This window comes from Strix uralensis, chromosome 4, assembly GCF_047716275.1.
Source record: "Strix uralensis isolate ZFMK-TIS-50842 chromosome 4, bStrUra1, whole genome shotgun sequence".
NCBI classification, from domain to species: Eukaryota; Metazoa; Chordata; class Aves; order Strigiformes; family Strigidae; genus Strix; species Strix uralensis.
The window spans coordinates 35,682,744-35,697,644 of record NC_133975.1 but is presented as its reverse complement, the minus strand read 5'-3'; the positions used below and the strand labels follow the sequence as shown (position 1 = coordinate 35,697,644).

At 39.3% G+C, this 14,901-nt stretch overlaps 1 protein-coding gene across 9 annotated transcripts in view; it reads right to left on the bottom strand.

Annotated features, from left to right (window-relative positions):
- Window positions 1-10,943: 10,943 nt before the first annotated feature.
- The window catches only part of FAT1 (FAT atypical cadherin 1), a 115,073-nt gene continuing 111,115 nt past the window's right edge, over window positions 10,944-14,901 (bottom strand). For 6 of the 9 annotated variants that reach the window (XM_074866337.1, XM_074866341.1, XM_074866342.1 and 3 more), the window contains 2 exons: window positions 13,544-13,579; window positions 10,944-12,631 (listed from right to left, as the gene is read on the bottom strand). In XM_074866337.1, coding sequence (XP_074722438.1) covers window positions 12,006-12,631; window positions 13,544-13,579 — 662 coding nt within the window. In that variant the 3' untranslated portion in view covers window positions 10,944-12,005. The remainder of the gene's footprint in view (window positions 12,632-13,543; window positions 13,580-14,901) is intronic. The other 3 variants (XM_074866343.1, XM_074866346.1, XR_012628685.1) reach the window with 2 other exon arrangements.

Below are 14,901 nucleotides of genomic sequence, written 5' to 3'. Positions count from 1 at the left end.
GTTGAAGGAGAAATTGCAGTCATCTTGAAATCCATTTATATTTTAATTCTAGCTAGGAATAAATGCTTTTTAGATGCTTCAGAGAATATTTGAATCAGCTTCAGACTGTAGCTCCCTTACTGTCATGCTGCTTTGGTAATATAAATAATCATAAAGGTAGTATTGCTCTAGGTGTGTCAGACCAGATATATGCAGTGCTGGGTGATGAGCTCTCAGCTGTGCAGTCTGATGTCATCCTAAGATCTGAAACACAGTGGTCCCTTGGGTGTCTTTCATCTGTCCAGTGTCATTCAGTGTCAGATGCTGTGTTTTGGCTGTGACTGCAGCTCTCACATTACTTTTGTTTTAAGTCTTTATGTGTTTGTTTTCCCCAGGGAAGAGTTTTTCTTGCTAATTTGTGTACCAGGCAACCATGACAATCTTGCTGTATAATATCCAGTTTCACTAATTCAGGCTGGCATGTCATCTGCACTATCCAAAGGTCAGTTCAAGTGTTACTTGTCATTCTGTGGCTTCTTAATAAGCAGCATGATAGTGGTACACTGATTTTTGTTCCCTGATAGCAGTAGCAGTAATCCAAATCCTCTGCCAAAAAAAGCACCTCTCACCTGGAAAAAATCTGTAAGTCTTATAGCTCAGGAGCTGCTACTGCATTTCTGAACACTCAGTTTCACTGCTCTGATCTTATGAATTTTTCTTGATGTATGTATGCAGTGCTTTCCAAACCCTCTTGTCTTGATTATAACAGTTAACAGCAGCCCCTTGTGATTGCAAGAACAGCTTTTGGCATTCAGGGCTTCCATATAAGCAGCATTGGTTAAATGGTCTCCTGAGCTGCTGCTGAAGGAGGTATGAAATCTGGGAGATGACTCTGCTTGGTACCAGCAAAGTCTACAGCTGTGTTAGGGGCAGCAACATTAGTCAGTGTGAACAGCAGAAGGAAAGAAAGAAATAATGATAGAGGGAATCCCAGAAATCTGTCTGGCAACAATGCCAGACCACTGGCTTTTTCCCCACATGCTGAGTTCCTGCTGGGGTGTACTCTGGAAAAGAGCCTAGAGGTAGAGCTAGGGAAATGAGGTGGTTAAATGGAAGGTAGAACTGGACTTTTAGAGGGGAAAAATGTGAGCAGAGGTATTATCCAGTCTCATAAGGAGAAATGGTTGGGAAGGAAGTGACTGGCCAGCAGTGAGTGCTGATTTGGGGCACTGGCCCCTCTAGGAGTGTGCACGGTAAGTGCTGCAACTAGAATTGAACCCTTGAAAAATCTCCAAAATTCCTGTTGTTTTTTTTGTTGTTTGTTTTACTGGTCCAGTAGTGTACTTTGAAGGAGGGGTGCTTTGTAGTGGTGAGGTCTAACTTACCAAAGGAAGATGATATTGGAGAAATGTTCCATCTTGCCAAGCATCATAAATATTTCTCCACACACTGTGAATGTACCTGTATGTTTTGAGCAGCATGAGATGCTTCTGAAATTCTCAGGAGGAAGAACCAGCAATAGATCATGAAAGAACTAGTATTTGAAAAGATAGGAAGGTCTTTGGGCTTGAGTGCCAGTATTACGGCTGCCAGTGTTTTCCAAACCTGTGGTGTCAGTACTGTTGCATTGTCCTCTGTTGCTGTTGGGTGCTGATCTGGATTTCTCACATCATTCCTTTGAATGAATGTGGAGCTGAAATATAAAAATACTGGTGGATAAAATCTTGTCACGTCATAAGTGTATCTAACATAATAGCTGTTATTAGTTGAATAGAATGTACGTTTGGCTTTGTAAATCCCAATGAAAAGACACTTCACTGAGTTTGGATTCATTTCTACTGTATAGGAAGTATTTCAAGTGCTTAGAAGGAATATTAGGAGGAAGCAAACTCTTCCTTTAACGTATGGTGTTCCTTGGAAGGGAAAACAACCATAATTCAGTTATTTTATGCAGTCTTATAGTCTATATACTTTGACACGTTGCATTACTAACTTCAGGCTGTAGAGTTTGATATCATCTTTACCTGGCCTTTGTAATGATTGATATGTGAAGTTAGCTGAAGAAGGGATGATTAGAGCTAATACCTCAAGTAGTAACAGAGGTTTCAAATTACAACTAATACTTTGCTGTCCATGACATTATCTCTTAAGATTTGAAACTGAAAATGTTGACAAAACTACAAGAACAGTAGTGTATCCTGTAGCAGTGATATCTACAAAGTTTTGTTTCTAGTGGACGAAATAACATTTCTTCAGTGTTATGCTGCCTTAGAAAAGTGTAGAAGGAGTTTCATTGTAGGACATAGCTGACAGTATTGCCAAATAGTAACAGAGATGAAAAGCAATTTCAGAAAGAAGGGCAATAAAACTAACTTCTTCATGATTCTGACACCAAACTGAAAACTTCATTCAGTACAGCGTCCTGAAAGCTTGTTGAAATGAACACCAGAAAAACCCAACTCCAAAAGACCCTTGGGTCAAGTGAACCTTTAGTTCATCTTGAAAAAAACATCTTGTTTCTTTTATTTAATGGAAGAGTGAAGGAATGGGACTGAAATAATTCACAAAAAACAGGAGAAGGCACTAATACAACTCCTCTGCACCTTTACTCAGTGCTCCAAACTGCTTCAATTGTCCTTTTTGGGAGAAACCTTGGTAGAAACTCTGCTTTAGGTAAAGGACTGTTTTTTTTTTTTTCCATTTTTCACTTTCAAAGTTGGTGCTGGCTGCTGTGTAAATCTGTTTTTCAGGAAATAGTAATCTGATTATCTTTGGGTAATAATTCTAACCTAATATTTTTACCTGAACCTGAATTTCTGTCCCTGTTCCATAACTATCTGAATGAAAGCAGAAATGTGCAGCTTTTGTCCCCTGCTGTTGACTACACTCCTAACGTCACAGTGCCCATATGAGATCTGCGTTTATGTTAGTTAAGACTGAGCTGTTTGGATGAACATTTCTGATAACGGTTGTGTTGGAAGGTGTTCTTATGTCTGTCTCTTCTTCTGAACAAAGAAAACATGAAAGGATTATACAGAGAATTTGCAAATGCCCAGACTGTCGCTCTGATTTGATTCAGTTCTCATTTTGCAAGCAGTGGATCAGATTGTCCGGTTTGACAATCTCAATTTACCTGTTTGCTGCTGCTTCTGCTATTAGTATTTGCATTCTTTCTTAAATACTACATCCATGGGAGGCTGGTACACAGCTCATTTTCCTCTGTATCCTGTCATTGTCAGTGGCCAGTCTTCTGGTCCTGAGGCAGTTTTAGTTGGCTGTGCCCCAGATAACATGGGCCTCTGATCCTTAAGTGCTTTAGGAGTGTTATATTAGTGCCTTATTGTCTTTGATACTATTTATTCTTATTAATATCCTTTTATTGTGTGATTTTCATATTAAGGTATTGGAAAGAAGTGAAACATCTCAACTTTTCCCACAGTGGGCATAGATGCAGTGGGAAAAACCTCTGTTTAGCCTTGAATTTCCCAAGGTTCCTGTTACATCTTGACCTTCCATTAGCTTTATAGTTATAGATTCTCTGGTAGGACTTTCTGCTTTTAATGTGTCTTAAAATAAACTTTATTTTTTGTCTGAAGATTGTTCCTTAAACATTTCTGGATCATCTTACTCTGCACTGTACTTGTCAGAGTTTGTTCCTTCTTATTTTCCTCACTTTTGTACAACTTCAACCTCCTGCAGTTCATAGCCTTTCTTGCTTTACTCTTGTACCATGCCAGTCTCTTTTTTGTCTTTCAAGTCTTGTTGAGATAAATGGTACAAGCTCCCTGATATGACATCTTTGTACAATTTGTGGTCCATGCTAAGAATTGCCTCTTAGCTCTCCTTAAGCTTCCTCACTTTTGTGGTGTTCAGATGTTTTTGATCATGGCAGTAAGAAGTTTTGGCATTTGATGCTCCTACAAAGTTTTAAAATTAAACTCTGTTAAATACTATGTCTTCAACAGTATTATCACTCATTGAGTACTGTGTACTAAAAAGGACAAGTTCAGAAGCTGCTTTTGCTCTTAGGGGTTCATGGTATGTTTTGTGCAGTGAAGGAGTCACTGATAGGGCTGAGGTTGAAAGATGTGGTACATCATGCGAGTGTGCTTGAAATACCAACACAAATGGGAATTGGAGAGGATAGGTACCCTACCTATCTTGAGGCAAGGTTAACCTTGTGATAAATGAACACTACATTGGAAACATGGAGCAATTAAGATATTAATTGTGAATTACTCTGAAATGTTCTGTTCACAAGAGGTTTCCTTCTTAAATTTTCTCATCATCTTTGAGAATCTGTAGGTGTTTGGCTAGTAATGGATGCTGATGTGTCTAGCTATTCTTTTAATGGCAAAGCCTACTTAAGCACAGTATAGAAATTAGATGTTTTCAACCTTGTACACTAGTCCCTGGACTCAACTGTTTAATACACCCTCTACTTAGAGCATCCTTTTTTACTAACTCTATAGAAAGAGAGATAAAACTTGTTTGTTACAAGCTTTCCTTAAGACTCTAACCCTGTTGTGAGAGATTAGCCAAGTTGTATAACCAAGAGTTTTTTAACTGATGACCATTCCTTTCTGCATAGGGTCCTAGAATGGATTGATTTAAACAAGTTTCTGGCAGAGTGGTTAAATTGAATATGAATATGTGGGAAGATACTTCTGCCTTTTCCCAAGGAAATTGACTAGTTATAGCCAAAAGGAAAGAAAAACCTAAATATCAGGGGGTGCTTAAAATAACATCCTTCACTCCAGATATAGGGAAATAATCTCTGGCATTTAAAGTACAGCATAATTGTACGTTTTCCTTGTTTGAGGGGTGACTCAGAAATACCTGAATCCAGGTACAGTCTGAGCTGAATGTCAGCCCCTTAATGTGAGACCTTTTCTCCACTTGCTTTAACAGTAAGTGTGAATACCATCGCCTTCTGGGAATATAAATTCAGCCCTCACTCCTGTGTCCTTGTGCTGTGGGGTTAAGAGGAGAGGGATTTTTGCTGATCTGCAAAGTGGCTGTAGATTGTTTAGTAGGGGTTTGGCAACAGCATGTATTAACCTCAACTAGAACTGAGGAAGTGGAGGGGAAATGAACTGCTGTCCCTATGAGACTGAGGCGGCTTAATCTTGAGCCTGCCTCACTTCCTCATAATGTTGAAATACTGATTGTGGGATTTTTAGGGTGGCCAATAGGAAAGTCATGGCAGTGATACAGTGATACATATGGATTCTAGTAGCCCTGTTAAGAAGGAAAAGAATTTCCTTTTAGGAAGGCTATCAAGGGCAGCCCAGAAAGGTTTGCTATCTCCTAAGTAAGATGGGACTTTGAGTAACACAGGTTCACATCTAGCTTTCGGAAAAGCTTGCACACTGAGCAAGAATTAGCCCACACTAAATCAGAGGAAGCCTCTAGGCTACAAATTTAAGTGTCTAAAATACTTAAGACATGGCCTACTAAAAGACTTTGAAACTTATTAGGATATACTTTCTTGGATTTAAAGCAAAATCTCTCTGCCTCAGCTGTTCTCTACTTTCAGTAGTGGTCTTCTCTGATTTTCAAAATTCCTCACACTTTGCTTCTGTGCCTGCCTGGCTCTGATCTGATAAGTTTTTGTTGTAGGTTGGGTGTGTGTGGTTGTGTTGTTGTTGGTGGTTGGGTGTTTTTTTTTTTTCCCTGTCACCTTTGTTTTGTTGTTCTTTTTTCTTGGGACACAAAGTGCATCTTTTGTCTTTATCTTTTCCTGTTGCCCAGGTGTTGCAGATGAAATTTGACATGGTTATGATTTAGCAGCAATTTGAGATTTATTAATGATGTGAGGTGGATCAAAAGGTTGAATTTTAGCCGCCCTTAATGACTAATCAATTTAAAGATTAACAAGGTGATTCAGTAGAATGTGTTTTAATTAAAACAGTGACTTGATTACAGATTTGAGAATGACAAGATTCACACTAACTAACTACAAGGTACCCTAAATCAAAGTATATACATGTACATATGTATAAACACAACATATACAGAAATATTTGTATCTAGTGAAATATGTAGAAACCCAAACTTGTGAAGGCAAATATGCGTATTCAAACATATACATAGGTAGAGAGGTGGGTGGAAGAAGCTAGTCTGTAGTTAAAATTTCCCTCTTCTCCAGTTTAGAGTAAATACTCACAAGATATCAGCATTCCTCAATGGGCAATAATTGAGCCTGACTTAGTCCTGGCACTTGGTCGGCTTTGTTGACAGATGGTCTTTAAACCTTGAGGAGTCTGCCTGAGAGGCATCCCAACTCAGGGAAGATGCTGGTCACAGCCTGCTGTGATCCAGGAGAGCTCAAAGGATCTTGCTTAGGGTTGCTGTTTATAGGGTCTGAGATAATTGACTTTTGTCAGGTACTTTTCCATTTCAGACCAACTTAGATGATCAAATACTCTGGTACTTTCCACCTGTTGCACAGGCACAGAGCTTGCCAGATCTTGAAGTTCTGGTATCGCCCCATTTGGGCCAGGACCCAGGTACAGATGTACTGGGCTGTCAGGAGGTGTTTGATTGTCATTACCGTTCCCAGGCGGTAGGGGAGGCAGGAGCCAGGTGAGCTAAGGGGGTGCCTTATCACTCTGGTCCACTGCCTTTCCCAATCCATCTTGGGTTGGCATGTGGCCCAGGGAGGGGAAATTGCACTGAGCAGCCTAGAAGCCGCTCCACACCAGTTTAGACGGTTTTCTGGCTTCTTCAGCAGGAGCTCTCGAGGTAGGTTATCAGTAAAAGATGTGAGTTTAAACACTTTAAGTGTGTCATCTAACTCAGGCAAAGTAAGCTTTGTTCTCCCACTTTCTAGGTGTTTCTGGCCAACTACATTGAGTTTTTGGAGGCAAGTTCTGTGAAATTTCAGTAGGACAGAACAGTGGCTTTAAAACAAAAAAAGCTCAATACATACAATCAAGCTTCAGTTATTAGGCTAATTATATTTTTAACCTTTTTCTCTGTGATTTGATGTCCTTTTTCTTACAGTGAAACTCAAAGCAGAAGTTCCTATTATCTATATGGCCATTGTAAAGTATTAATTGTTTAAACAGGAGGCATTTGAACTTTTATGCTATAAATTGCTGCCAGTGCTTCAAATTCTCTAGAAAAAGGCATGAAATTAGAAAACAATCTTTTAGATGCAGCAGCACAGTCTTTCCCTATGTATTTCTTCAATCATAAGTGCAAGCTCTGAAAGCGATTAATTCTGCTTAGCATGTTTTCAAATTGGTACTGTTTGGTTTATTGATAGTATGACTCATTCACGTAATTGGGCTTCTCAGTGATTCTTCTCACACTGAGTTTTCTACTCCAAACATACAAGAAAATAAAACTGCAAAATTATCATCTGCAGTAAAAAGTTTAGAAAGGCTCAGCTTTGATAACTCTAAATGAAACTGTTTGCTCTTATGCTATGGTCATAACGTCATGTTCTTCCTGATAGACTTAACTCCCGTGTGACTGCTGCAAATGCCTAACTTTTTTGTATGTGAAGTTTTAAATTTGTGTTATGATTGGAATGCTTCCATGGATCAGATCTAGCAATGCATTTTGGGCATTAGTAATCAGTAAGCTTTTGAATATCAGCAAGTTCAGAAAGTTATTTACCTTACTTGAGGGGAAAATAATTCTAATAAACTTTCTCTTGAACTTTTGTCTCTAAGATCAAAGGGAAGAGCTCATTTTCCTGCTTTGCAACAGAAATATTGTGCTGTGCTGCTCTGATTTTTCTCCCCCATTCCAGCTGTGGAAGAATGAATAATGCTGCCAAAATTTGTCTGCTTCAGTGTGCTTGGTTTAATGGGAACTTCATTTTTTTTTTTTTAATTTTTTTAATTTTTTTTTTTTAAATTTTTTTTTAAGTATTTTTACAAAAGCTTGTGTGGGCTTGAAAGCCATTGAATGCTAAAAATTGGCAGGAGCCATGAAAAGAAACTGAGGCACTGACTTCTTGACTGACTTATGCGTGGAGTGTGTGCAGAGCTTTGATGTGAAGTGCGTAGACTCCTTGTGTGGAGGCTTTGGGTACCTTGGTGTGTCAGCAGCTACTGTTTAGTGTACAGAGCTGTGATCTGGACAGCCTGTGAATACAAAGTCAGGAGTCATCCTAGGCTTTGCATGGGTGAACTGCACCTATTCAGCGCTAGTCTCTGTCTGCAGAGAGGTGTCAGCCATGACCCCTGACAGCATGAGCTAATCCCTTCAACTATCTTCTACAGATAGATTTAAGGTGGAGGTGGTTCATTCCTTCTTCCCCCTCTACTACAATAAAAGGGTGGATCTTATGCCTTCTGTCTTGCAGTTAGAGACTGATTTATTAACTTCTTTTGCTTGAGTGGATTCAGATTTGTATCCCTTCAGCAGTGCAGGAACTCTCCTTAGACTTGGTTGCTTGGGACAGTACTTGTTTCATGGAGGCAATGGATAGAGCAGGGAAGAGTGGAAAAACAATCTCAGTAAATATCCTTGGAGAAGGGGCTGAAACCTGGTAACTGCTGGTCATGTTCCTTCTTGTAAGTGTATGCCTCTATCCTGGAGTCCTCTGACCAGGTGTGAGTGTTAAATATTGACAGAAGTTTTATAATATTGTCTGTTGTTGTTTCTACCTCAAATACTATTAATCAGGTAGAATTACAGTTTCTCTGCTCCAAGGCAAAAATGACACTTCATACACTTCAAATAAAATGTAGATAGGACAGAACAGCAATGAGATTGACTTGAATCTGCTCAATAAAACTTTAAATTCTACTAGCTCATAAGTATTTTAAAATAGAAAAAAATCACTTCCACATTCTCCTGTACAAGACAGACAGGGAGTTAAGTAGAGTCCAGCAAAGGGCCGGTAAGATGGTTAAGGGACTGAAGCCTCTTTCATATGAGAGGCTGAGAGAATTGAGACTGTTCAGTCTGGAAAGGCGGCTCCATGGGGAACTTAGTGTTTATAAATACCTGATGTGAATGTGTAAAGATGGCAGGAGACAGGCTCTTCTCAGTGGTGCCCTGTAGCAGGACAAGAACCAATGGGCACAAATTGAAACACATGAAACTACACCTGAACATAAAACTCTTACTGTGAGGCCTGATGAACACTGAAATAGGTTGCCCAGGGAGGTTTTAGTCTCCATTCTTGGAGACAGTCAAGAGATGCCTTTCAACCTCAACTGTTCTGACTTTAAGACCTTATAGTACAGATATGCCAACTACTCAAAGGCTGAGAGATGAAATTTGTATTTATTTTTAGCCACTTAAAAATCTGGATAAGGAGTTTGGTGAAACATACTAACAGTAGCTATGAGGACTTGAAGGTATGACTTCACTGAAACTCCCTTTTTTAAAATGCTTCACTCATCAAATCATCTGGCCAATGCTTCTGAATGTCTTGGACTACTGTTGACTCAAACAGCAATGCTTTGTTGTATCCGTGTTTTAATTGTATTAAAAATGTCATGGTCTTGGTTTACTCCCAACTGCAAAGCTGTTGTGGAGTTGGAACTGTTATTTCCCCAAATGATGGCTGTGATGCCCCCTTTGTCTTCTGCTGTGAAATGTAACCTGGGTATTGCATATTGTCTAGCAGCACAGTTCTTGGGAAGAGAAAGGCGGGGGGCGGATATTCTGATACTTTCAACATAAGATTTTCTTAAGCTGACTTGGAGTCCCTTTGCAAAGTAATAAGACATTGTTCCTTTTCAGCATGATGTTCTACATTAGCCTCCAGTTCACAGTACTATGAATAAAAGTATACTTGTGTTGAAATTCCTGTCCTTTACACCTCTCAATTTTAAAAATGTTTTCAGACCTTTCTGCTGTAAATGAATAACTTAAAATGCATTTATAGGGCAGGCCTTCTTCTTTACTGGGAGTCCTTATCAAATGAGAAATGATGCAAGTCTGTGCAGTGTCTTCCTCTTGCTGACTTCTGAGAAACAGGTATTAAGAAATCTTGAGCAGAACTGCCACTCAGTTTAACCTTCATAGCTCAAGATGGACCTTAAGCAATGATCGTAACTACTATAGAGTGCATCATACCCTTACTCATAGTTCTATAAGCTTCTTTAAATCTATTAACAGAGACCTCTTTGTACACTTCTTATTTATCAGACTGAATATTGCAGCTTACAGCTGAAAAGTGGCTTTTAAACCCACTGATTTTAGCCTTTTACATATGTCATGAGATTCTTACCTGTATAGGGGAAGTTAACACTGGGGAATGTCTGTGCCTGGCTCTTGGCTCTATCCTGTAACCCATCTGTTTCCATTATACAGGTGCCAGGCTGGGAGTTGTTACATTCTGTGCATAAAGAGCACTCCAAACATAAATCCACTACCCTATTCCCCCAGATGGTGGAAGGCCTAGGCTTAGGTCTCATACCTGAGAGAATCTAATAATTGTGCTCTTCCAGGCTATACAGAATTTTGAGACAGGAGGTGGAGCTGAAAGGATTCCAGGCTATATTAAAAACTCACTCATGTACTAGGAAATATGTTTTGAACTTAAAAAGTGTCTCTTAACAAGCAGAAGACAGTTATCTTATTCCTTGAGCTTATTTATGCTAGAGAACTTTGTTAGAGGCTTTTTTTTTTCTAATCAGAAAAGCAGCTGGGTAATATACAGGCAAACTATATCCTGTCTTAACTTCTTCAAGGTAAACTTCTAGTGTGAACTTAATGAAAGAAACTGCAATTGAAATATTATTGCATAAACCCCCAATGTATTTATATCAAACTCAGAATTTTGCACAAATTTCAGCATGCAAGTGCACAATCAAGGGACAACTATTCATGAAAATAACTATTTAGGTGATTAAGACAGGAAGAAACTGCTTTAAAGAACTTGGGTATTTTTCTGTATATATTTTTGGGACTTCAGAAAAAATACTCAGTAATTTACATAGCTGATATTACATGTTTTAAAGAAAAATGCAAACTACCGAGAAGGCTACTGAAGGTTGATACCCATCAATCTTTATTCATACTGGCCCGATTACTTTTAAAAACACCATTAAGTAGACACACACTGCCATCTAGTGAGCATCTCTAACATAGCTGCAGTTTGATGTCTGAGGAGAGGAAAATGTGTTGCTTGGAGCAAGAAACTTAATACAGTACAAAACATACACAGACTTAAAAATGCTGCACTGAATGCTTTGTCAATTGTATATTATATAATAGAGATACACAGAGCAAAGCTAAAGTATTTTATTAATAATTTATTGTCAGTAAGAAAGACTGGCTAATGGTAATCTTCAGTAAAAACCTTTACAAGACCATTGGATCACAAATATACAGACACTATAAAAACTGTGTCATGGTGGTTTTGGTTCTAAACTGGTATGTAGAGGGTCCCCAACACACTTTCCAAGAAGGGAAAAAATGTTTACAGTTCTAAAATACAGCAACCCATTTAAGACATTTCCATGTAGCTGACCCAGAAAAATATCAGACCTAACCTATGTACAATTGGAATTGTGTAAATATGTTGAATTTTTCTATAATGAAATGTCAAACTTTAGATCTGGGGGGGAATACATACAGTGATGCCCTGATTATAAGTCAGGGTGCTAGTTTTTAATGGCACACTAACACCACTAGTTTCAGTGGAAAACAAATTCACAAAATATCTACAAAATCTAGTTAAAACTATTAAAATCAAAACTGTACATAAAATTTACAAAAAGTAGGAGAAAATTAATTGCATTACAACTATATAAATATATGCATCATGCTAACATGGAGAAGTGGTATGTGATTTTTTTTAACATAGACAATGTAAGTACAAAAAGGATGTTCAGAAATGGCACAGCCAATGGAAATCTTGGAATTGTCCAATTACAGTAGGTCAGGAAATGGAAGTAGGCTGATTTAGTGAAATGAACTGCCATGCCAGTAGCTCACTGAAACAAAAGCATTCACCGTGGCTGGGGAAACAAAAAATAAAAAAGCTCTTGGAAGTTGTTCTAGAACTGATAAAGTTTGTTAGAGTCCAGGCACTTTTGTTGAGTGTGTCAGACTTCTGTATGTTGCTGGGAATCAAGTGGAGGAATTTTCACATCTTCAAAATGGCCATCGTCTCCACTCTCATAGTCACTCATCATGACTTCAGACTCCATTTCACAGCATGCTGACACATCGGAGCATGAAGCTGTGGAAGCATATACAGACATGGACATGTTGTCTACAGTGGGTGCTTCAAAGTCTCTATTGTACCCTAATGTGTAAGGAGCGTAAGGTTCTCTGTAACTGCCGCTGACACCACTGGTTGTGGACTGAGGTTCTGACATGTCTGCAGGATAGTGATGGGGAAGGTACTGATTCAGGTTAAATCTCTGCCTGCTTCTTGTAGAAGAACCCAAGCTACCTACGGCTGGCATGTCTCTGGGTGGCTGTATTGACTCAAACTGGTCACTGTATTCTGGTGGTAATGGTGGAAGCTCATCAGGTGCAGGGAAGTCATCAGGTGGAGGTGGAAAATCACTTTCTATGTCATAACCGCCAGGGTAATAGTCCGTATCGATGGCGTTTGGATCCGTGTAGAGGGGAGCTGACTCCTCAACCACTTCATAATTTGGATACTCTTGGATACCTGGCAACTGAACACTTGGCATCCAGTCAGATGTATCCCAGTGGTAACCTGAAAAGTTAATTTTTTTTTTTTTAAGAAGTAGTATTAGTATCTTGTCTTCAAGTCAGTCTGAACTGAGAAGTCAACACATGTATTAAGACAATGCACTTGCTCTGATTAGGACACTAATTGTTAGACAGCAGTCTGCCCCGGATCCACAAAAGACATTCAACACAACTTTACATTATGCCATGCATTAGATACTGCATCATTCACACTTAAACTTTTACATTTTCTCAGACATCTCACCTAGTATGGGAAGAGCTGTAGGTCACCTATGGAATGTGCTGTCTCAATACATAATAGTATAGAATTGTTCACTGGATAGCAAAGAACCAACAGCCTTCCTGCTGCAGCTAAATTCTTAATTGTTGTTGAGTAATTACAGTTAGGGTGATAACAGTTGCCTGTTTTCCTTAAGAAAATATCTAGCATATATAAACCATGCTTTTCTTACATCAATTTCTAATTGGTAAAGTATCCAGATCATTTAAAGCAACTTTACCCCTTAACTGAATTGTAAAGTTAATTTCACAAAATGCTGTTAGCTCTGCCACACCTCTGATAAAAATATTTGACTATTAGTAAAGACATTCCACATTCAAATACAGGAACAAAACAGGAAAATCAAGCTTAATCATGCATAAATGACCGAACTTGATCCTTTCTCGCAAACTCCACTGGAATACATTTGTATTTGTCTGCTGGAAACTAGATGTAAGCCTAATCTCATTAAAAAATAATTGCTTTTCTCATCTCAACACCAGAAAGGAAAATAATACAGAACTGCAATAAGGTGCAAATCTAGTAAAGAGTGATCACTGCAGACAAATGCACAGCAAGCAACTGATAGTAAGTCTGTGTTAAAACCAAATATTAAAGTATTTTGGTGAACATCAATGAACTGCATGCAGAAGTCACCTCTTGAATTGCTGAGGTCAGGAACAGCAAAAGATTCTTTAGGTGGCAGAATAAGAAAAAGGAGAAAACAGCTATAGTTAGGAATCAAATAGTAGAACCAATGTGAAGATAAACAATGACTGTCACTATGATATTCATGCTGCCTTTGTCCAGGATACTTAGAAGTACTAAAGTTGGCTTTTTTTTTTTTTTTTCTCTCCTGGGCTCCTTCTTTGTTAGACTTGAACTGTAGAATAGCTACTGAGTTAATGTACAGCCCACCTGGGACATGGCTGTGTAGTGGCAAAATCTGCAGTCTGTAGTTTGCTGAAATCCTCCTACCAGTAGATTTAGGACTTCTGCTAAAAAGGGTAACAAGACCTGGTCTGATTTTTTTTTCTTTCCTTGTATCCCCCCTTGTTTTTCAATACAGGGCTGCATCTGTTAGCACTTACGCTTTCAAGTATCTCATGCAAAGATGGGAACTCTCCCTTTAGTATCTAGCTTTCATAAACTGTGCACTGGGAGACCTGCCTCCCTTTGTACAGCAATCCCAGCAACTCCCACTCAGCAGAGAACTGTCCTGCATTATCTGTCAAATTTTAAACCCTTCTCTCTTCAGGAACCTATATTCCCTATTCAGGTCTGTAAGGATGGGCAATGCCTATCCTAACACCAGAACCTTCTCCTAAGAATTGATACTTTTATCTATTGTTGGAAGACTAGAGGGACAAAGTTTGACTCCTGGGTGAGGGTGGCAGGGGGTGGTATGGTGGTCCTTTGGTTTTTGGGGTTTTTTTGTGTGTTTGGGTTTTGTTGGGGTTTTGTTTGTTTGTTTTTAATCTTGCCTAGCCCAGACAAGAAAAATACTGTCCACATTTCCAGTCTGACATTTGAGACTCACAGAATCACAGAATCGTCTAGGTTGGAAAAGACCTAGAAGATCATCCAGTCCAACCATTGACCTAACACTGACAGTTCCCAACTACACCATATCCCTCAGCGCTATGTCGACTCTACTCTTAAACACCTCCAGGGATGGGGACTCCACCACCTCCCTGGGCAGCCCATTCCAACGCCTAACAACCCGTTCTGTAAAGAAATGCTTCCTAATATCTAGTCTAAACTTTCCCTGGTGCAACTTGAGGCCATTACCTCTTGTCCTGTCACTTGTTCCTTGGTTAAAGGGACTCATCCCCAGTTCTCTGCAACCTCCTTTCAGGTAGCTGTAGAGGGCGATGAGGTCTCCCCTCAGCCTCCTCTTCTCCAGACTAAACAACCCCAGTTCCCTCAGCCGCTCCTCGTACGACATGTGCTCCAGACCCTTCACCAGCTTCGTTGCCCTTCTCTGGACACGCTCGAGTAACTCAATGTCCTTT